This window comes from Gekko japonicus, unplaced genomic scaffold, assembly GCF_001447785.1.
Source record: "Gekko japonicus isolate JY-2015 unplaced genomic scaffold, Gekko_japonicus_V1.1 scaffold926, whole genome shotgun sequence".
Classification (NCBI taxonomy): Eukaryota; Metazoa; Chordata; class Lepidosauria; order Squamata; family Gekkonidae; genus Gekko; species Gekko japonicus.
Genome location: NW_015163629.1, coordinates 6 through 24,131, shown reverse-complemented (window position 1 = coordinate 24,131; position 24,126 = coordinate 6). Strand labels below are relative to the sequence as shown.

General features: G+C 47.6%; 1 protein-coding gene and 1 non-coding gene across 2 annotated transcripts in view; both read right to left on the bottom strand.

The window, feature by feature from the left end:
* FRAS1 (Fraser extracellular matrix complex subunit 1) overlaps positions 1-23,587 on the bottom strand; it is a gene marked incomplete at its 5' end in the record, with an annotated part of 267,939 nt that extends 244,352 nt beyond the window's left edge. Inside the window, 5 exons of the mRNA XM_015407524.1 lie at positions 10,923-11,114; positions 13,766-13,867; positions 15,343-15,426; positions 19,547-19,680; positions 23,428-23,587. Coding sequence (XP_015263010.1) covers positions 10,923-11,114; positions 13,766-13,867; positions 15,343-15,426; positions 19,547-19,680; positions 23,428-23,587 — 672 coding nt within the window. The remainder of the gene's footprint in view (positions 1-10,922; positions 11,115-13,765; positions 13,868-15,342; positions 15,427-19,546; positions 19,681-23,427) is intronic.
* On the bottom strand, positions 22,910-22,981 carry TRNAG-GCC. Its single transcript has one exon. It is a non-coding gene; the product is annotated as a tRNA-Gly (tRNA).
* Positions 23,588-24,126: the final 539 nt, after the last annotated feature.

The window sequence follows — 24,126 nt, the reverse complement described above, 5'->3', positions numbered from 1 at the left end:
ACATTCTGTCACACAGTGGCCAAGAATACCAGGTGCCATCAGGAGGTCCAACAGTGGGGCCAAGACACTAGAAGCCCTCCCACTGTTGCCCCCCCCCAAAGCACCAAGAATACAGTGCATCACTTGACCCAGCCTGAGAGTCCCTATCTATACCTTGTGGCTAATAGCCACCGATGGACTTATGCTCCATATGCTTATCTAATTCCCTCTTGAAGCCGTCCATGCTTGTAACCGCCACCACCTCCTGTGGCAGTGAATTCCATGTGTGAATCACTCTTTGGGTGAAGAAGGACTTCCTTTTATATGTTCTAACCCGACTGCTCTGCAGTTTCATGGAGTGCCCACGAGTTCTTGTATTGTGAGAAAGGGAGAAAAGTACCTCTTTCTCTACCTGCTCTATCCCGTGCATAATCTTGTAAACCTCAATCATGTCACCCCTCAGCCATCGTTTCTCCAAGCTAAGGAGCCCCAAGCGCCTTAACCTTTCTTCATAGGGAAAGTGTCCCAACCCTTTTATCATTCTAGTTGCCCTTTTCTGCACTTTTGAACACTGGTACCACGCTGTCCTTCCAAGTTCAGGATGGTATATATGTGTGTGGGGGGATCCATTTTTCTTCACACAACGGTAGGGTTGGAAAAGACCTGAAGCCGGGGGAAGGTGGAGTTTGGGAAGAGGAGGGAACTCAGCAGAGTCCATCTGCCAAAGCTGCCATTTTCTCCAGGGGAACTGACCTCTGTCGTCTGGAGGTCAATTGTAATACCAGGAGATCTCCAGTCCAGAGCCCACCTGGAGATTGGCAACCATACCTGTCAGATATGTAAGGCTCAAAGATGTGCAAAAATCTTCAGGAGAGTTTCACAGGCAATGAAGGCTTGGGCTCTTTTTGTAGCAGGTACTCATTTGCGTATTAAGTGACACACCCCTAATGTAGCCAGTTCTCCAAGAGCTTACAGTAGCTCCTGTAAGAAGAGCTTTGTAAGCTCTTGGAGGATTGGCTACATTAGGGGTGTGTGGCCTAATATGCAAAGGAGTTCCTGCTACAAAAAGAGCCCTGGAGGAATGAGTACACCTTACCATAATTTGGGGAAGGCCTGGCTCATGAGGCAAACCCATTACCATGACATGGTCATAAGAACATAACCAGTGGTCTATCTAATTCAGCATCCTGTCTCACACAGTGGCCAACCAGTTCCTCTGGAGGACCAACAGCAGGGCAAAGAGGCTGAGGCCTTCCCTTGATGTCGCCTCCCGGCACTGGTACTCAGAGGTTTACTGCCTCTGAATGTGGAAGTCTATTTATATAGTTTCCAAAATAAAGCAGACATTTTTATTTCACAATCTGTGAGATATACATATAATCTCACAAACTGTGGAATAAAAATGTATGTTTTAATTCTGGAGTTATATCAATTATATAAATGAGATGGGATCTGGGCTAGACTGTCTGGCCACCAACTGGGTCTCCCTCCTCCTCTATCCTCCTGGACATTCCTGGACATAGTTCTGACAAGAGCTGTCCCTGAAAGGGCAGTTCTGGAAAGAGCTCTCTCAGCCCCACCTACCTCACAGGGTGTCTGTTGTGGGGAGGGGAAGGGGAAGGGGAAGGAGTTTGTAAGCCGCTCTGACACTCCGAGTGAAGGGCGGGGTATAAATCCGATCTCCTCCTCCTCCTCCTTCTCCTTATCCCTCTCTGGGTCCTAGGAGTTTGCCGTGATGTTCTCTTCAACCCTCAGCAGCAGAAACTTTCATACCCTCCACAGTGGCCTTTACAAGCCTCATTTAAGTCCCTGCCCCCAGCCTCACAAGACCTCTTCATCTCGCTTAGCCCCCATCATCCTGGTGAGCAGCCTGACGCCTGAGATGTGGTGGCCGACACTTCCAGGAGATGTGCTGGTCCTCTGGGCAACAACTGGCATTTTGGAGGGGGGGGCAAGTGCATTCACACAACCACTAGGGTTGCCAGTCTTCAAGTGGGGGCTAGAGATCTCCCACCCTACAAATTAGGGTTCTAAACCAGGAATAAACCACAGGCTTGGGGATCCTGGCCTGGTTTGCAAGTATTCCAAAACCCATAATTCAATCCCAGTTTGGGATCTTGGTTTGTAGGCAAGAATACAAATCATAGTTTGTGTTTTGGTGAGAAGGACAAGCCGCGGTTTGTTTTGAATGTGGAAATCTTCCATTTCTGAACCACACAGGTCAGGGAAGAGAGGGGAGGGTCAGTGAGTCTGTGGCTTTCCAGGGCTCATTCTTAGCCTGACAAACCAGGTTGGGTTGTTGAATCTGAAAATAAAAGATTCATCTCTGAAATCACGGAGAAAACTTGGTGGCCTGCACTGACGGGAACATTTCATTAACCTTCTTGGGGGAGAAGAAGAAGAGAAGAGATTGGATTTATACCCTGCCCTTCACTACCCAAAGGTGTCTCAGAGCGGCTTACAAACTCCTTTCCCTTCCCCTCCCCACAACAGACCCCCTGTGAGATAGGTGGGGCTGAGAGAGCTCTGACAGAAACTGCTCTTTTTCAAGAACAGCTCTGACAGAACTACGGCTTGCCCAAGGTCATCCAGCCAGGTGCAAGTGGAGGGGTGGGGAATCAAACCCGGTCCTCCCAGATTAGAGTCCGCGCACTTAACCACTACACCAAACTGGGGAGAAGGGTTTGGTCAATGTTGACCACTTCTGGAAAGTGTACTTCTAGCAAGCGTATGCTAACTATTTAACTATCTGTTACAGAATTCCATGGCAGGGAAAGAACCCTTGTCACAGTACATATTGTTAACATTCCCATCCCTGCTGTTACCTACCCTAGCATGCACAAGTACGCACTTCATTTGAAAAGCAAAGACAAATATGTATGGGGCCCATTCTCCTTGCCAAAAAATCCGTTTATGTCTGCCAAGATTCAGGATTGGGGAGGCATCATTTAAGATAACTAGATCACTTTTCACTGCCCGGCCTATTATGCGATAGCAGGGGCAGGGCAGCGGTTGGGAGACTGTTGAAAAGAAATACACTTCAATTGTGTGTACAGCATTTTACACCTCATGCCATTCCTGAGGTAACATAATGTCCTGAAGGGAGAAAAACAAAACTCTTGTTCTGTAGTGTTCTTTTTTACCTCAAGCAACAGTCGTTTGTGATTTAACAGGTAGGGACTCTATTACAGGATCAGATTATTGTGGGACTATGAAGACGGAATTACTTCGTGACATCTTTTTCACCTCAAAAAGGGCCTAAACGAACCTGGCCTATTATCCAAGATGTTGATCAACTAGTTTTATGGGAGGGCCTTTTTGAGGGAAGTAGTCATGTATGGCTGCGAGAGTTGGACTATAAGGAAGGCCGAGCGCCGAAGAATAGATTCTTTTGAACTATGGTGCTGGAGAAGACTCTTGAGAGTCCCTTGGACTGCAAGAAGATCAAATCAGTCAATCCTAAAAGAAATCAACCCTGACTGTTCCCTGGAAGGCCAGATAATGAAACTGAAGCTCAAATACTTTGGCCACCAAATGAGAAGGGAGCACTCACTGGAGAAGACCCTGATGCTGGGAAAGATTGAAGGTCAAAGAAGATGGGGACAGCAAAGGATGAGATGGTTAGACAGTGTCATAGATGCAATGAACATGAAATTGAGCAAACTTCAGAGGACGGTGGAAGACAGGAGGGCCTGGCGTGATCTTGTCCATGGGGTCGCGAAGAGTAGGACTCGACTGTGCGACTGAACAACAAATGGGGAAGGAGGCCTTGTTTGCCCCTGTTTACTGAAGTGGCCTGCCAGAAAGCCTCACTGCCACAGCCGCCATTCCCCTCACACACGTCTCTTGCTTCTAGACTGGCCACCGGATATTCCTCAAGTGGCTAAATTTGGCCTAGGTTTCTCCAACCTTTTCCCCTTCACATATTCCGGCTGCCCAATCCTTTGCCCAAGCCAAGACACAGGTAAATGGGTATTGGCAGTTGTGATGCTAGGGTTGCCAGCTCTGGGTTGGGAAATACCTGGAGACTTTGGGGGTGGAGCCTGAGGAGGGAAGGGTCTGAAAAGGGGAGGGAGCTCAGCAGGGTAGAATGCCATAAGAGTCCACCCTCCAAAGCAGCCATTTTCTCCAGGGGAACTGATCTTGGTCATCTGGAGATCAATCGTAATGGCGGGAGATCCCCCAAGTGCCACCTCGAGGTTGGCCACCCGATGTGGTGCCAAGGGGAGCACTCAGAAAAAGCCACACTGGGAAGAGGAGGAGGTCAAAGAATCCTTTTCCAGACACTTGGCTCATATGTCCCATGCACTATGCATATGGTTGCCAACCTCCAAGCGGGGCCTGGAGATCTCCCAGAATTCCAACTGATTTCCAGACTACAGGGATCAGCTCTCCAGGAGAAAATGGCTGCTTTGGAGGACGGACTCTATGGCATTATACCCTGCTGAGGTGCCTGTCTTCTCCACACACCAGCCTCCATCCCCTAAACTCCATAAATTTCCCAAATCAGATTTGGCCGCCTTAGCTGTATATCAGCTTGCCACCTGCTGGTTTCCCTCCAGTTTGGGATAGCCCACCTGGCTCCAGCTAAAGCTCTCACCTTTTCCTTCATAATTCCCGCCCTGAGGCGGGACTCCCTGAGGAGAAGAGAGGGGGTGCCATCTCTAGAAATGATTAGGAGGCACCACGAGGCCATTTTATTTGGTAGAGCTTTCAACTGGGTATAGCCATCGGGTATCTTTTAGGGAAGGGGGCATTTGGAATTTAACTTGATTATATACATTTTAAATTGCCACTTTGAAAGCCACTTTGAGCCATGAGGAAACGTGGTATATAAATATTGTAATAAGTAGGTCAGTAAATAAGTAAGTAGTGGGCAAAGACGCACAGCCTTCCAAAGATCAGCAGCCTTGCTATCATTGGGAAAAGATTTTTAACACCCGTAGCGACCCGATCCCTTAAAAAATATCCCAGAATGTTTATAATGCTGCATTCTCAGTTCAGAAGAGGTATCGTGGGAGTTAGCAGCGCGGTAGGTTGTGGGATTGCTCCAGCAGTTCGATGCTTTACATCAAACAGTACCCTTTCCCCGAGCAAGAAAAAAGAAATCCACATTTGCCGGAAAGCCTTCCGGATAACTCCCTCGGGGCTTGAAACTCACGGCTTGTCAGTACATTAAGCCAAACAGGTTTGCTGGAAGGGCGCTGAATCCCTCGCCCCGTTCCTGGTTTCCCTGTTTGCGCCTGATAATCCGATGCCTGCCCACCTGTCTAAGATTGGTGCCTGCGCCTCTGGCCTCGTTACAGTTTAAACAGAGTTATGTGACCAGAAAAGTTAATTCTTCCCCAATGAAGGACGAAACCCGTGGAGACACAGCTTCAATTTAGCTCGGGCTCACTGATGCAAGTGCCCTAAATACTGAGCTGGCGAGCAGATTGGGAAGCTTTCGCAGCAGAGAAGTTATACCTGTTCTTGTGCCAACGTTAAATATTTCAGTGAAATAACACTGGCATCGCATCTGGGGCAGATAAACTGAAGTCCACTAGCCTATAATAAGCAATACTTACTATCTATCTTACTATCTATCTATCTATCTATCTATCTATCTATCTATCTATCTATCTATCTATCCACACACACATGGGAACCAGGGTTGCCAGCTCCAAGTTGGGAATATCTGGAGATTTGGGGAGTGGAATCTGAGGAGGGCAAGGTTTGGGGATGGGAAGAACTTCAATGTGGCATGAATGATATAGAGTTCACCCTCCAAAGCAGGCCATTTCTCCAGGTGAAGTGATCTCCATCGCCTGGGTATCAGTCGTAATCCCGGGAGATCTCCAGCCACCACCTGGAGGCTGGCAACCCTAATGGGGACCTGCAATACTCACAGGGCCAGCCACGACTCCCGGCTTCTGACTCCACCACCAAGGTCAGTGCAGCTACGCTACCCCGTCAGTGCCTCTAGCCGGTTTGGTGTGGTGGTTAAGTGCACGGACTCTAATCTGGGAGAACCGGGTTTGATTCCCCACTCCTCCACTCGCAACTGCTGGATGACCTTGGGCAAGCCATAGTTCTGTCTGAGCTGTTCTCTCAAGGACAGTTCTGGAAAGAGCTCTCTCAGCCCCAACTACCTCACAGGGTGTCTGTTGTGGCGAGAGGGGAAGGGAAAGGAGTTTGTAAGCCGCTCTGAGACTCCGAGTGAAGGGCGAGGTATAAATCCAATCTCTTCTTCTTCTTTTACCTCACAGGGTGTCTGTTGTGGGGAGGGGAAGGGAAAGTAGTTTGTAAGCCACTCTGAGACCTCGAGTGAAGGACGGGGTCTTCTTCTTCTTCTTCTTCTTCTTCTTCTTCTTCTTCTTCTTCTTCACTCAACACAGATTTCCACCACTGGGCACACCACAGCTCCCAGCTTCTGTCCCCACTGTCACAACCCCCAGTCTTAGTGCATCTCCCTACCGCCCCCCCCCCCCCCCCCCGCACCTGCTGCCAGGAGCAGCTGAGCTACCTGTCCTCCACCACTGCTGCAGCTGCAGCTCCCAACCTCTGCCTCCAACAGAGAAGGTAGGTGTTTGGGGGGATTTAACCCCCAGCAATGTCTTTTTCAGCCATTTTCAGATTTCTCTGCAAAACTGGAGAGGAATTTCAAACAGACGATATAATCCAGAAGAGGAACGGTTCCCAAATGGTTTCTGGTCTGTCATTTCAGACAGAACCGTTTTAGAACCGGTTCCCTACCGGAATATATTTGTAATTTCACACACAAACGCTTCTGTCCCATTTAGGAAACAGGGCTGAAGCGTTTTACCTGTCAACCGCTTTCAAGTAGTCTTCAGTTTCCTCTCCTGGTTCCGATGCGCTTCCCCCCCCCCCCGTTTTTCGCCCACGCGGGCGATCTCCGGCTTTTTTTTGGGGGGGGGAACGTTCGCTTTATACTGTTATAGCGCTATAACGGTATAATGCAACAGCATTCTATCAACCCCATTGGAATGCCTGGAGTGTTATCTTATAGCGCTATAATGATATAAAGCGAATGTTTAAAAAAAAGCCGGAGATCGCCCGCGCGGGTGAAAAACGGCGGGGGGAAAGCGGGAAAAAGTGGTGCAGTCTGAAATGGCAAACTGCTTCAGATCCAGCTCTTTACCGGAAGGGGAAAGCCATGTGTGAAGTGGCAGCCCTATACCAGTTTACTTCACGACGGATCAAAAATGGCTTCAAACCGGCTTAAAAAGGGTAATGTGAAATTCCTCTGGAGTGTCCCCAGGTTTGCAGAAGGATCTGTTTTCTGTCAGTGTGGCCCACATCCACAGATTTAAGTAGCTGCAGATGGGGTCACCCTTCACTATCAGAAAATTATAGGTAGATTATAGGTATAGATACACACACATTTTGTATTATTAAACATACAATATAAAATCTGCATCAGGGTTACAGGGACTCCATATCAAGAAAGTTGCATTCTGCAGCCTGTATGAATTATGCACGTCTGCAAAACTTCTCCTGTTGTGCATCATTTATTCAGTCGTTTCTCCTCACCAGTTTGCATAATTTGTTCTATTTTGGCTAATCAGGGGGGAGGGACAAGAAATTATGCAGTGCAATGAAGCCCCACCCAATCGGATCCATCTACAGGACTTCTGGCTTCTGAGATTTTACCATTCCATGCACATTTTTGCAGTCATAAGGACTAGAAAGTTGCTTTTTTAAAAAAAACCCAACATTTGTCATTCTCAAAAAGCTGAGAGTTATACTTGCATAGAAGCATACACCCAATTGGGTCTAAAAGTCTGGCCCAAGGAGGACAGATCTTGTCAAAACTAGTATGGGTGGAATGAAATGTACATTAATCCATAGTACTAAGGCATTCCCTTTCATTCTTTTTCACAGGCAACCCCTGGTGTTCAGGTGCACTTTACTGATATGTTCGGAATATTTTAAGACGGAGTGGGAAAGTATGCAAGGCAATAGTCGAAAGAATATACCAAAGATGTTGTGGAAAAGTATGCAAGGCAATAGTCGAAAGAATATACCAAAGGCGGGGAAAGTATTCTTTAAACAAAAAAGTGTTGTTTTATTCTTCTCTCACACACCTTTTCCCCCAGTATATTTTTCTAAATCACCCCCCCCCTTTTCCCCTGCACTTGGACTTCCTCTGTGTGGGAGTGGGCCCTACTTCCTGCAGCAGCCATTTTGTGGTTGGCCCCACCTCTTCTGGCAGCCATTTTGTGGGTGCACCCACTACCCTGTATCAGAATTCCAAAGGTGCCCATGGCCTCACAAGGGTTGGAGATCCCTACTACAAACCATCCCAGCAACTTATTAAATGCTGCAGGGTTACACACACTTATCCTTGTTCCCAAGCTGATGAAGTCCCTGAATCCAGGGGAAAACCTTTTCCACCTGATAATTCCACAAACATCATGTGAATCAACATCTCCTGAAGAGAAGAAGAAGAGCTGGTTTTTATACCATGCTTTTCTCTACCCGAAGGAGTTTCAAAGTGGTTTACAATCGCCTTCCCTTCATCTCCCCACAGCACACACCTTGTGAGGCAGGTGGGGCTGAGAGAGTCCTGAGAGAAACGTGACTGGCCCAAGGTCACCCAGCAGGACTCATGTGTCTCAAAGCAGCTTACAATCGCCTTCCCTTCCCCTTCCCTCCACAGGCACCTTGTGAGGCAGGTGGGACTGAGAGAGTCCTGAGAGAAACGTGACTGGCCCAAGGTCACCCAGCAGGACTCATGTGGAGGACTGGGAAATCAAACCCAGTTCTCCAGATTAGAGTCCACCGCTCTTAACCACTATACCACGCTGGCTCTCTAAGCCACAGGTATCTACACTGCTCTCTCTCCATACCAAAACTAATGCTGTCCTGAAAGAGCTGAGTGCAAGACACAAAGAACCATACCCTCCCTTACAGCCCCCTTTTTGCCTTGCCAGCCTAGGATTAGGTCCAAAATCATTATATTAGAGTGCACATTAGGAAGGCAGTGGGACCTCTGGCCTGGATCCATGAGAAAGCTACAGAGGGGTGTGAACGGTCACAAACTGAAGGTTCCACCCTGCCGCTCTAACCGGGCGCACAGCTGACACAGCCTCCTTTCGGGCAGAAGAGAGAGGTCCAAATGCCAGAGCACAGTGTAAATTGGTTGTGGGAGGGTAATTATTCAGAGGCAACCTATCAAAGACTAGATCAGGCTCAGACCCTGAGCAAGAAAAGGGTCCAATGCCCTGTCTTCTGGTCCCATTGGCCAGATTGTGCACCAATTTGTTTTTACACAGTTAAGTGAGAGCCAGTTTGGTGTAGTGGTTAAGTGCGCGGACTCTAATCTGGGAGGACCGGGTTTGATTCCCCACTCCTCCACTTGCACCTACTGATGTGACCTTGGGTCAGTCACAAGCTCTGGCACAGCTGTCCTTGAAAAAGAGCAGTTTCTGTCAAGAGCTCTCTCAGCCCCACCCACTTTGTGTCTGTTGTGGGGAGGGGAAGGGAAAGGAGTTTGTAAGCCGCTCTGAGACCCCAAGTGAAGGGCACCAATCTCTTCTTCTTCTTCTTCTTCTTTAGAGTCCAGTGGCACCTTGAAGACCAACAAAGGTTAATTCAAGGTATGAGCTTTTGTGTACAAGGCACACTTTTTCAAATATGTTGGAATGGCAGTTAAGAGCAATTATTCTTTTTCTGTTTGTGGCCTCTGGTGCTGAGTAGCAATGCTCCCTCTAAGCAGTCGTGTCTTGTGAGCAAAAATTCTACTTTGTGAGCTAGTGGCATGAAAGTTGTGAGCCAGCGATTTGGCTACTGCATAAATTAGTTTGCTCTGGAGCCACATCCTTCCTGAGCGGAGGCAAAAATGCGTGCGCCGGAGGCTAAAAAACTGTGAGCTGGCTTACACTAACTCAGCTTAGAGGGAACACTACTCAGTAGTACTGTTTATGTGCTCTCCTCTTTTTTCACTCTTTTTCAGATTATGCGCCGTCCAGCTCTTGCCCGAGGCCTGCTTCTGACTAGGGTTGCCAACTTCCAGGTGGGGCCTGGACATCTCAAATGAGAAGTCCAGACTAGAGAGAAAATAGATGCTTTGGAGGGTAGACTCTACTATGGAATGACAGCCCACGAAGGCCCCTCCTCTCCAAGCCCTTCCTCACCCTGAAATCGCCAGGAATCTTCCAACCCAAGGGCAGCAACTCTAATTCCCACATACTGGGGTTGTTTTTTGTACTTGTACACCTAACACACTGAACAAACAAACTTGAAAATGTAAAGTGTGAACAAAAGAGGGATGAATCGGCATGTGTGTACATCTGACACATAGCCTTGTAAAAGAACTAGGACTGGCCATGTCTTTCTTTCACCAGCAAAGTTTAATTTAAGGAACACTACATTGGGAACATTTGGCTATCTCAGGAGAATATATAGTTGACTAGAGAGAAGTACTACTAGACATGTGATTGCACTGGAGGTTTCATTTGTATTTTTGCCCAGTGGTTAAACTTTGAAACAATTGTTTTCTGGTCTTTATTCCATATTCTGTATATGTATGATTGTATATATTTCTACATATTAGCTAACATGTTCTATTTGTATTAGACCTCTGAGGAAGGCCTGTGAAGGCCAAAACGCATTAGGTCTATTTTATCAGCCTTTGTATTTTTGTATTTTTATATTTGTATATGAGGTATGAATGGGCCCTTATTTGTTCTTTTAATTTGTGTTCAATAAATATATGTATATTTTTGTATATTTCTGTATGTTTCATAATTAGATTTTTAGAGTTGGCCTTCTTCTATTCCTGACTAACCTTTTTAGGTTCTGAATTCTAGGTTTTAGGTTCAGTTTTTTTCTTTTCCCTTTTCTTGTCCCAACATGTCTTCCTTTCACCAGCAAAGTTCTGTAACATGTGAAAGGGCCTTTGAGACTGATAGTTTTCAAAAGTGTAGTCACTTCCTTACCACGGCACATTCCACTTTGGCGCACTCTCCCTTCCAGCAAGAGACCTGCCCTGTGTCGCACACGCAGAACTCGCACCGAGGGCCGCTCCACATCTCTTTGTGGTATCTAACAGAGCCTTCATGTACGCAGCTCCCCTTGGCAGGCACGCACTCCTCACAGCATTTCTCCGGACGCCTTGCTTTGCTCTCTCCCTAGGAATAAACGGAGCAAGAGGCTGAAGAGAAGAGATTTTTGCAAAGGAACAGTTAAAGGTTTTCCACCCTTCATGTGGCACCTGGAGATCTCCCGCTATTACAGTTGATCCCTGGAGGATCAAGATCAGTTCCCCTGGGGAAAGTGGGTGCTTTGGAGGGTGGGCTCTATGGCCTTAGACCCTGCTGAGGTCCCTCCCCTCCCCAAACCCCCGCCCTCCCCAGGCTCCACATTCTTCAGGTATTCTCCAGAGCTGGCATTGCTAAACATTTAAAGCTGTACTTTTGTTGTTCAGTCTCACAGTCGCGTCCGACTCTTTGCGACCCCATGGACCAGATCACGCCAGGCCTTCCGGTCTGCCGCCGTCCTCTGAAGTTGGCTCAATTTCATGTTCGTTGCATCTATGACACTGTCTAACCATCTCATCTTTTGCCGTCCCCGTCTTCTTTGACCTTCAATCTTTCCCAGCATCAGGGTCTTCTCCAGTGAGTGCTCCCTTCTCATTTGGTGGCCAAAGTATTTGAGCTTCAGCTTCAGTATCTGGCCTTCAAGGGAACAGTCAGGGTTGATTTCCTTTAGGATTGACTGACTGATTCGATCTCCTTGCAGTCCAGGGGACTCTCAGGAGTCCTCTCCAGCACCATAATTCAAAAGCATCTATTCCTCGGCGCTCGGCCTTCCTTATTGTCCAGCTCTCGCAGCCATACATTACTACTGGGAGTACCATTGCTTTGACCATACGGACTTCTGTTGGCAGGGTGATGTCTCTACTTTTTATCATGCTGTCTAGGTTTGCTGTACAGTGATACGCAATGATAATTTATATACATTGTGTAGGCAGCTACAATACGTCTGTGCATTTTCCTTTGCTAAGCTTTGCCGCTTGGGATGTGGAATGGTATAGTATAGGCCAATCTGGTCAGGTCTCAGAAGCTAAGCAGGGTTGGTACTTGGATGGGAGACCACCAAGGAAGACTTTGCAGAGAAGGACAATGGCAAACCACCTCTGCTTAATCGCTTGCCTTGAAAAGCCGATGGAGGTAGGTCCATCAGTGGCTACTAGGCATTAAGAAACAAGGGAACCTCCATATTCAGACACTAAACCTCTGGATCCCAGTGCCTGAAAGCAACATCAAGGGAAAAGCTTGGCCTCTCTGCCCTGTTGTTGGCCCTTCATAATAACTGGTTGGCTACTGTGTGAGAAAAGATACAGGACTAGATGGACCACTGGTCTCACCCAGCAGAGCTCTTCTGATGTTTATACAAGTGCCTAATAGTACCATGGGCCGCAGTGGCTCAGAGGTTAAGGCGCTGAACTGCAGACCGGGAAGGTCTGTAGTTCAGCAGTTCAAGACCCGAGTGCTGCATAATGGAGTGAGCTCCCGTCTCTGACCCCAGTTCCTGCCAACCTAGCAGTTTGAAAGCAAGAAATTGCAAGTAGATAAATAGGTACTGCTTTGGAGGGAAGGTAACAGCATTCCGCGCGCCTTGGCGTCTAGTCATGCCGGCTACATGACCTTGGAAACGTCTTCGGACAGCGCTGGCTTTTCGGCTTGGAAACGGATACTGGCACCACCCCCTAGAGTTGGACTCGACTGGCTTTCAAGCAAGGGAAACCTTTACTTTTTAACAGTACCATCTTAAGTGCAGTTTCACAGCCTGCTGTGGTCAACAGACTCGGAACGTTTACTGCCTCCGACTCTTCATACCACTGATGGACCTATCCTCTACGAATGTATCTAATCCCTTTTTAAGCCATCTATGCTTGTGGTCATCACTAGATGACTTTGAAAGAGAATTAGAGGAGGATCAGTGAAATTAGATAAAAGGGGGATTAGATAAACTCATGGAGGACAGGTCGCTCAGTGGTGTCGAAAGGGAACTAGGATTGCCCAATGGAAGGCAGATGGTCCTCACAGCTTTCCTCTGGACATCTCAGTTTGTCCTCCCTCTAGGAACCATGGGAGAAAAAAGACAGTGGGAGAAAATTGTACTGGGGATTTGACAGTACTCATGTAGAAGACTTGAACTGCTGAACTACCTGAGCGTTCTTTTGGAATGCCTCGTTATTTTCCCGGAATCGTATATTTCATGTCTGCTGGTGGTAGAAAGTGCCCTTAAGTCACTTAAGCGGTGGGGTTTTCAAGGCAAGAGGCATTCAGAAGTGGTTTAAGAACATAAGGGAAGCCATGCTGGATCAGGCCAATGGCCCATCCAATCCAACATTCTGCGTCACACAGTGGCCAAAACCCAGGTGTCATCAGGAGGTCCACCAGTGGGGCCAGAACTCCAGAAGCCTTCTCACTGTGGTCCCCCAAGCAACAAGAATGCAGCCACAGACAAAGTGTTCCATCTATACCTTGTGGCTAATAGCCACTCATGGATCTCTGCTCTATAGGTTTGCCATTGCCTGCCTCCGCATCATGACCCTGGTATTCCTTAGAGGTCTCTCGTTCAAATACTAGACAGGGCTGACCCTGCTTAGCTTCTGAGATCAGGGTAGCCTGGGCTATCCGGGTCAGGGCTTTGTGTCTGCTGCACATTAAAAAAAAAGTCCTGGTACAGTGTACAGACAAGCAAATCCACTTCATAAGGGGAGAGAGAGAGAGAGCATGATAACAAACTCCCGGTTTCTAAGCAAGGGGTTTACCTTCTCGCAAGTCAGTGGGCTGCAGGTCTGTCGGAGACACCTGGTCTCACCTCGGTCACATATACAAGTCGTGCAGGCATCTTCCTGCCACTGTTCTCCATGCTGTAAAACAAGAAGGGGCATGCATGTTTCGACCACCCCGGTTTATAATTACTGCTGATCTCCATGTAATTATCCCAACGGGGTGTGTTTTTTTTAATGGATTCAGGTGGGCTGCATTCGTGCAGGTACAAGCCACAGCTTTTAAAGGAAAGGATGAGCCAGCAGTTAAAAGGTATTTATTGGGCATTCCTATCTCATTATTGGTCCCATTTTTTGTATAATACAAACACACCTTATTTTCATGTGCTCTAGGCCTCATAAGGTCACCTGAGTGACATGGGATTGAGCTATGTGAAGCAAGTCCCAGGTATGAATTGATGCTTTCAAAGCCCCCCCCCCCATCTGAACTGGCTTCCCATTCATTTCTGAGGGTAGCCAAGTAGGTCTGCAGAAGAAGAGCTAGATCTGAGTGCACGAGCACCTTAGAGACCAAACTAAAATCTAGTCTAATGCATCTGATGAAGAGAGCTGTGTTTCTCGAAAGCTTATACTACGATAAAGTTTCGCTGCGGTCACACGGAGCATTAGGCACGCTAGAGAGACGGAAGATAGGCGGATTTTCCGGGCGCGATCTCACCGCCACATCTGGGAAGCGTAGAGCTCCCGTGGCTCAACCGAGGCTTCCCTCCGAAGATGCACGGCAAAAAACTAGTACCTTCGGAGGGAAGCCTCGGTTGAGCCACGGGAGCTCTACGCTTCCCAGATGTGGCGGTGAGATACTAGTTTCCGGAAACCGCGGGGCAAGGGTGGGTGTCTGATTGCATTTCCGGTGGCATCCAGCGCCCGCCCATGTCCCCTCGCAAACAGGTCATTTTTTTTCCCCCAAGGCTCCACGGATGCGCACAAGCACCCAACGGAGCATGCGCACACTTCAGTTTAAAAAGGTTAAAAAAAAAAACATTTGCCGCGCCACCCCGCTTCTTTGCCTGTGGTGTGATCGGCACCTCCCCCCTAGCCATGGGACCTCAACCGGACATCTGATCTCGCAGTCGCGTGTTAGTTTGCCCCGGGGCAAACAGCCACGCTTCCCCCCCCCCCCGCATTTTCCAGCCCGTGTGACCGGGGCCTTTGTTAGTTTTAAAGGTGCTACTGGGCTTTTTTACTTCTTTGCAGCAACAGACTAACACGGCTAACTCCTCTGGATCTAGAACTTTACAGTGCGTTCAGTGCCTCTTTGATTATAAAAGGCACAGCTCCGACCTTGATCAGCAGTGCCCGTCATCCCACCGCCGCCACCCACCCCTTCCCAAAATATGTTAACAGTAACGGTCTTATCTATGTCGGCTTGTGTGAACCGAGTTACCTCTTGCCAGCACATTCCTTTCTAATCCCTTTCAACTCACGGGGCTTCCCAGTGAGAAGAAAAGGAGCAAGTTATTAACGCTGGCAGAAAAGCAGGGTGCTGGGGGAGGAATGGAGATGTGTGCCGTATCGCCAATGTCATGTCAGCTCTTGTGCGTTCATCAAAGGGTTACCTCGAATGCTCTCCCTGACACGGAGCAGGATTTTGGAATGCACTCTGGGCAGCATTTTCCAGTAGGTACAGCCACTGTTTCATCCTAAATATCATAAGGATGGGAGGGAGACACAAAGAAGCCACATGTAAGACCTGGGAAAGAGAAGATTTGATTGTTTGTTTGTTTTATTGTTTGTTTGTTTGTTTATTTTAATCATTCAGCCACCACTACTGACACTGCTACTGCTCACTCACTTGCTAGTGGTCCGTCACCCGTGGTCCATGCTGCATGCGCTCCCCAGCGATGCTCCCTCTCAGCTGCGGAGTCCTGTGAGCAAAAATTCTACTTTGCGAGCTACCGGCATTAAAGTTGTGAGCGAGCGATTTGGCGACTGCATAGATTAGAGCTTGCTCTGGAGCCACATCCTTCCTGAGCGAAGGCAAAGATGTGTGAGCCGGTGGCTAAAAAACCCGTGAGCTGGCTCACACTAATTCAGCTTAGAGGGAACACTGCGTCCCCCAGTGCCACTGTGGAAAGGACTGCGGGCAGCTGTGAACACAGGAGGCGAGAGGGCTCACGGGCAGACAAGAGAAGGACACACAAGCGTGTGGAAGGAAAGAGGGGAGGCGGAAGGGAAGGAGGGCACGAGCCGGAGGCCTGATCCTAGGCAGAGGATGGGAGTGAACCCGGGGGACTGTCTTCCACGGGGGGCCTCAGAGCCTAGAACCAGCCCTGAAATAAGTCCAGCTCTTTGCTGTGTGTGTGTGGGTCTGTGAAGTACCGTCAGGGCTATTTTGGGGCAGGAACGCACAGGAACGGAGTTCCAGTTGGCTCCCAAGTTGACCACGCCCAGCAGGAACTCATTTGCATAATAGGCCACACCCAACAGCAGAAACTCATTAGGATTGGCTACATTAGGGGTGTGTGGCCTAACATGCAAAGGAGTTCCTGCAACAAAAAAAGGCCCTGGGTTTTGACAACAAACAAGGTAAACAGAATAACAAGCAAAAGGTGGGTGTGGCTGGATGACCACACTTCTGGTAACATGGGGGGGCGGCCTAATGTGCTAATGAGCTGTGCTGTCAAGGGTGTGGCCCAATATGCTAATGAGTTCCTGCTGTTGGGGGTGGCCTATTATGCTAATGAGTTCCTGCTGGGCTTTTTCTACAAAAAGAGCCCTGAATACTGTCAAGTCACTTCTGACTTACGGAGGCCCCATCAGTTAATGGCCTCCAAAACGTTAACAGCCTTGCTCGGGTCTTGCAAACCGAGGGCTGTAGGCTTCCTGGACCAAGTCCATCCATCTCATCTGGGGTCCTCTTTTCCTGCTGCCTTCAGCTTTTCCCAGGATGATTGTCTTTTCCACTGACTCTTGTCTTCTCATAATGCGACCAAAGTACGAGAGCCTCAGTTGAGTCGTTTTAGCTTCTGGAGAGAGAAGCTCTAGGCTCGCCCGGGGAATAAAGAAAGCACCAACTTTAAAACAGGAAAGAAGAATAAGTACCGTAGGATTTCCCCCATTAAGGTTAATGTGTTTTCCATTAGAGCCTCTTGTTAGGAAATCTATCAAACGTTCTCAAAATTAGCTAAAGGGGGGGATTTAGTGGCTGCCTCGGCATTAACTCAGGGCCTCCCAGCCTGATTATTCACACCCCGCCTGAGTCGACAATACGAGTCTTCAAAGTTCCACGGCATTCTAATGACCGGCTGATTAAACATCTGAGTGATCAATTGCGGGATAACAGCACTTTGAAGACGAGGGGAGGGATAGAAATCTTTCGGAATCTCCCTTAAAATTCTTCCGAGGCTCGTCTCGTCGAGTCACGAACGGCAGCAAAGCGTTTCATGTCTCAGTGAGCCAAAACAAAGTATGGATATTATTTTTGCCGTCCCTGATGGGAAATGAACCGGGATTAGTAACTGAACACCTGGCTCCTTAAAATGCGGTTGGGAGAATGTTAAAAGGGGAGGGGGGGAGAGAACGCTTTACGATGGGAAGATGATGAGGTTTGCCACCACGGTTTCCGTTACGACCCTCGATGACTAACCTCCCACATCAAGGGAGCTGTACTGCTGAATATAAAACAGGAATGTGCTGAAGAGCACAAAACTGCAACCTCCCGACACCAATGGTTAAGGCAGAGTTTAGTGAATTCGGCGCAGGTCAGCCGGCAGCGTTTCTGCTGCGCTCCACACTGAGGAACTGAAATGCTCCCACAGGTAGTGGGGGAAGGGAACAATGGCCTTCCTGCTTGGATTGGAAGGTCATTGAACGTACAAAACCTGGTTAGGGGCCGAAGGATCTGAGAGCCCCCATTAGGAGACATGTGGACCCCTGTTCTAGCTGAGCCTAAGGCCTAATTTAGACATTTTACTTCCTGTGTTCTTGGTTGGTGAGGTGAAGCATGGTTAGTCCTTGCCACATTTGCCATCAGAGATGGTAACACGCATCGTAATTAAAAAAACCCTTCCTCTGTGATAGTTCCTCCCCTCCCCACTTTCAGAGCTAACCTTCTAAAGGAAGTTGTAGAAGCTATACCGTAAAACTTTGAAGGAGAATCATAGATACAGGAGGCCAGACAGTCTCCATTGGTTTGGATGGTTTGGATTCAGAATACAATGCCCAGGTGAATTTATTTCGTCTCTGAAAGCCTCATCGTCCATGAATATAGTGCAAATGTTCGAAATGTCGAAAACTAAAAAGATCCCACCGAATCATCACCGAAATCTTGTGATGGATTCCTGAAGTGGCATGCTCAATATTCCAAATGCGTGTGGTAACCTTTGCAAATGGATATGTCGCATGAAAACAAAAAACTGCATATGTTAAGGGTAATGTTTAAAGCAGGGGCCACGGTGGCTCAGAGGTTAAAACACTGAGCTGCAGACCGGAAGGTCTGTAGTTCGGCAGTTCAAGACCTGAGTGCCGCGTGATGGAGTGAGCTCCCGCCTCTAGCCCCAGCTCCTGCCAACCTAGCAGTTCAAAGGCAAGAAATTGCAAGTAGATAAATAGGTACCACTTCGATGGGAAGGTAACAGCATTCCGTTCACCTCAGTGTTTAGTCATGCCAGCCACGTGACCACGGAGAAGTCTTTGGACAGCGCTGGCCCTTCGGCTTGGAAACTGAGATAAGCACTACCCCCTAGAGTTGGGTTCGACTGGCTTTCGGGCAAGGGAAACCTTTACCTTTACTTTTTGAATGTTTAAATAAGACCTTAGTTAGTAGGCAAAACGAAGATCGTGTCCATACATCTACTGATATGGCCTATAATAGGGGTCCCCAACATTTCTGGACTGGTGGGCACCTTTGAAATTCTGACACAGGGTATTGAGTGCAAGCATAAAATGGCTGCCGCAAGAGGCGGAGCCACCCTCACAACGGCTGCCGCAAGAGGAGGCGCCAACCACAGAAGTAAGGATCCTTGTGCTGTGGTGGCAGTTACTGCCCAAGCAACATTTTAAAAAATCTGCACAGCCAAACAGATCTCCAGTGGCCAATCAGAAGCCATGCTGGGCAAAAGCCCCATCTGGCCCCACCCACTTTCTAAAAAACACTTGGCGGGCACCAGGAAAGATGTCTGAGGATGCCTTGGTGGCACACTGGGGACTCCGGGCCTACAATGCCTGTCTTTGGGGAACATACCAGCTTTATTAGTTGTAGATTTTCTGGGCTGTCTGGCCGTGGCCTTGGCATTGTAGGACCTGACGTTTCAGCAGCAGCTGTGACTGGCATCCTCAGAGGTATTACACAGAAAGATGGAGTACTCTCGGTGTCAAGGTGAGAAGAAGAAAAATGGCAGGCAGGTAATTTATATCTACTCAGGAAGGTGGGGTAGGGCTGAGTCTTGTAAGAGTCTTGTAGGAGTTCCCCAGGCTGTGACATGCTTTTTTCCCTTCTCACCTTGACACGGAGAGCGCTCCATCTTTCTGTGTTATACCTCTGAGGATGCCCGTCACAGCTGCTGCCGAAACGTCAGGTCCTACAATGCCAAGGCCACGGCCGCACAGCCCGGAAAAATCTACAGCGACTAACGAGCTCCGGCCGCGAAAGCCTTCGGCGACATATTCCCGCTTTAATGAGGTTACACAATCTCATTTTTATAGGATAATCTCATTGCAAAGTCTTTCCACAGAGCAGTCAATTCTACTGGGGAATAGGCGTATGCAAATTTTTGAAGCACATATCATGCAAAGACGTTGCGAGTGCGCCTGTAACCTTACCTGGTTGCATGATACAGGATGACAAACGGTTGTAAAGCACAGTAGGGTCCCGTTCCGACAGGTGCATCTCACGCAGTGGCTGGCTTGCCACTCCACACCATCCTGGAACATCTGGCCATCGAAAGAGCAAGCCTCTAAGAAAAAAACAAAAAAAACCACACATTTTAAGGCAACAGGGTTATTTTCTCTGTCTCCCAGGAGCGTCCCAGAATTCATGAGGGTACCATTTCATTTCTGTAGGATGATGTCATCGCAAAGTCAGACGTCCCTGCGATAATTCTGTACTCGCTGTATCTTATAAATATGCCTCCCCGCGGTGAAATAAGAGATACACCCACACAAGAAGGCCTTCAAGTACCTCTTCCTGCGGTGGCATCGCCTCTGGGAAGTGCATTTATAGGAACAAAAATAAGCCCAGAAGATTACAGATATATCTCATCTCGCCTTAAGAGTTCCCTGTTAAAAACAAAACCTTACCTGGAACTTGGGACCAAACTGCAAAAATGTTTAAGGGAAAATACCATTAATGCATGATGTAATGCATGATGTAATACGCAAGAAAAACCAATAAATAAATATTGTCCAAGAAAAAGCTGCTTAGAATCACAGAATCCTAGAATCACAGAGTTGGAAGGGGCCAGACAGGCCACCGAGTCCCACCCCCTGCTCAATGCAGGATCAGCCTACAGCATCCCTGACAAGTGTTTGTCCAGCCGCTGCTTCCAGTGATAATGACTGGTGCAAAGGGCATTAGAGAAAGCCGGACAACTGGGTCCCATTCCCAGTAATTGCCAGAGGTTGCAGCTAGTGCAGAATGCTGCAGCTAGATCAAAGGACCAACTACCAGGAGCATATGTCCCCAATACTGCAGCAATTGCACTGGCTACCAATCTTCTCTCAAGACTAGAGATGTAAAATTTCCGGAAATTTTGAAGCATGGGGGAAAAACTGTTTTTTTCCGGGGGTTTTCGGGGGGAAACGGAAATTTTCAGAAAAATTGAAAAAAATGCTACATTAGCATTTCTTTTGTCTTTTCTAGTTTGAGAGTCATTCTGTTACTTTAGGAACATATAATATGACTATGGACATTTTTACTTGGCATGAAATTATCACAACTAGCATATTAAAAATATAGTGTATCCAAACAATGACTACAGAATACCCACCCACATGCAAAAACAAAACTGAACCTTTTTTATTTTCTTCTGACAATCGCACCTCCTAAAGGAAGAAATGCATCTTGTTCTTGCATTGGAGAGTTCAGTTTGTAACCTAGGACTTTATATATGACATGATTTGGAAAATATTTGAATACCTGGTCTTAAAATATTTTATTCATCATGTTAAATTAAAACATCCCATAATCAATTTTTTTTCTTTTCTTTTCTTTTTTCAATTTTTCCAATTTTTCGGAAAAAAACAAAAAGGCTTCAGGAAAAAAAAGCGTTTTTTCCCTAATTTTTCCAGGTTTTTTCCGGGCCTTTACATCTCTACTCAAGACCACTCCAAGGTGATGGTTTTGATCTTTAAAGCCCTACATGGCTTGGGACCAGGGTATCTGAAGGACCGTCTTCTCCCATACGTTCCTACCCAGGAACTAAGGTCCTAAGGAGAGGCCCTCTCCTGCCTGTCCCATTGATCACAGAAGCTCATCTGGTGGGTACGTGAGAGAGGGTGTTTGCAGTGGCAGCTCCACAATTCCTGGACAACGTCCCCAGGGAGGTGTGCCTGGCCCTGTCACTCTCCGTCTTTAGAAGGAGTGATTAAAATGTGGAATTCGCTGCCAGAGGTTGTATTGATGGCCACAGGAACAGACAGCTTTAAAAGAGGATTAGATAGACTCATGGAGGATAGGTCTATCAGTGGCTGCTAGCCATGGCGACTGGGGGGAACCTCCAAGTTCAGAGGCAGCCAACCTCTGAATCCCAGAGCCAGAAGGCAACATCAGGTAAAGGCCTCAGCCTCTATGCCCTGTTGTTGGCCCTCCAAAGGAACTGGTGGTCCACTATGTGAGGCAGGATGCTGGGCTAGATGGACCACTGGTCTCTGGTCGAGCAGGGCTCTTCTAATGTTCTTATAGATAGATTCATGGAGGAAGTCTATCAATGACTACTAGCCATGGTGACTATGGGGAATTTCCACATTCAGAGGGACTAAACCTCTGATTTCCAGAGCCAGGAGCCACCACCAGGGGAAGGCCTCAGCCTCTTTGCCCTGCTGTTGGTCCTCCAGAGGAACTGGTTGGCCACTGTGTGAGACAGGATGCTGGACTAGATGGACCACTGGCCTGATCCAGCAGGGCTTATGTTCCTAAGGCATGATGGCAATTGGTTAGTTCTTCTGCCTACCAGCAGTTTTAAATTATGGGTTTTAAACTAGTGGTGTTTTTGTATTTTACTGTATTTTATTATTGTTTACATCGTAAGCCGCCTTCAGCTCCTATAAGATAGAAAGACAGCCAATAACTGTTTTAAATAAAATAATAAATGTTTTTATGGCATGACTATGGTTTTCAGCTAAAAATTGGCCCCAAAGCAGCTTACACCAATCCAAACCTCTACAGTATCAATCACAGTGTCATTAAAAAGATGTTTTGAGACAAGAAATTAGCAAGAGTCCAGTTGCATCTTAAAGACTAACAAAATTTGTGGCCGGGGATGTGCTTCCGTGAGTCACACTCTTGCTTTTTCCTGCTGCTACAGACAGACTAACATGATTTGAGACAAGAGTTCTCGATGAAGTCTGAGTCCAGGCGTGACAGAAGGATAACCTCCGCCTTCTGGCTTCATCAATGGCTATTAATCCCTAGGAAAAGGGAGCCGTCAGCCAGAGTGGGCTTGGGGAAGGAAGTTACCTCAGTGGGCTATAGCACCATAGAGTCTGCCCTCCAAACCTGCCGTTTTCTCTAGGGGGACCGATTTCTGTAGTCTGGAAATCCGTGTTAATTCCAGATCTCCAGGCCCTACCTAGAGATTGGCAGCCCCATCTTTGAATCTGGCAGGCTGCCTGAAGAGGTACAAAAGGTGCTGTTTTTAGGAATACAGGTAGGGCAGTGCTTTTCTGCAGGACTTTCTGCTGACTCCACTCCTAGGGATGATCTCCATATATATATATTTGGACTGTTGTGATTTTGAGCTGTCTTTACTGTTATGTTGTGCTGATGTTTTCTAGTACTGGAGCTGATGGTGTACCATGCAGCTTAATTGTTCTATTGCTTTTAATGAAGCTGCTTTAAGACTGGGTGAAGCTGCCTTATACTGAATCAGACCCTTGGTCCATCAAGGTCAGTATTGCAACTCAAACTGGCAGTCGCTCTCCAAGGTCTCAGGTCTTTCATATTGCCCACAGCCTGGTCCTTTTAACTGGAGATGCCAGGGATTGAACCTGGGACCTTCTGCATGGCAAGCAGAGGCTCTTCCACTGAGCCACAGTGCCCTCCATAGCTCGACAGGGTCACAGGTAGAGGTCTTTCACATCACCTACTACCTGGTCCTTTTAACTGGAGATGCCGGGGATTGAACCTGGGACCTTCTGCATGCCAAGCAGAGGCTCTTCCACTAAGCCAACTTGAACTCCTTGGAAAGGCAGAAGGTTAAAACCATTTTAAACTAAATAAATTCGAAGTTGGAGTAGGGGGCTTGGCTGCTAAGTGACTTACAAAACACTGGGGAAACATGACCAGGGATTTCTCATTTGTCGGGATAGATAGATGATAGATAGATAGATGATAGATAGATAGATAGATAGATAGATAGATAGATAGATAGATAGATAGATAGATAGATAGACAGACAGACAGACAGACAGACAGACAGACAGACAGACAGATAGATAGATGATAGATAGATAGAAAACACGCCCCCCCCTTTCCACTCACTCACCTCCACTGCCAACACATTTTGAACAGCACTCTCCTTGACCGATGGATTCCACCTCTCCCCTCTTGCAAGAAAGATCGGGGCAGGGCTTGGGGGTGCAGACGACACTCCCGCTGTCACAAAAGCAGGTTGTACATCCAGAGTCGGCCCATTCACTACCATGCTGCAGGGAGAAACAAAGACGAGAGAGGAAGACGTAGCAGCCCACCGTGGGAAACAGCACAACGAAAGAGGCACACAAGACACCCTTTCTCCGCATTGATCTTCCCGCTGCCTATCCTTTTCCCCCCGGGGGGGGGGGGGGGGGGGTAAATCTAAGAAAATCAGGCCATATATCTAAATATTTGCTTATGTTCCTATAATATTCCTGAACAAATGTTGAAAATGCAAACAGTACCGACTTGCTTTAAAGCTGGAAAGTACATTTAGATCTTTGTTGTGTTTACCATGTTTCTTCGTTCACGCCAACGCATGCCCCTTGGTAAAAATATCCTTTCAGTCAGAGATATCTAGCACTCGCATTAGTGGAATAAGCAAGGATACGACACATGCAATCAGGAAGGAAGAGATCTAACTTCATAAGACATAATAGCAGCCCGAAGGATAGCCCAAAAAGGAGGATCGAGCCGAGCGTTCTGTTTCCAACTATATCTAAATTGTGTAAGGCCCCAGTCACACGGGCCAAATATTGCGGGGGGGGGG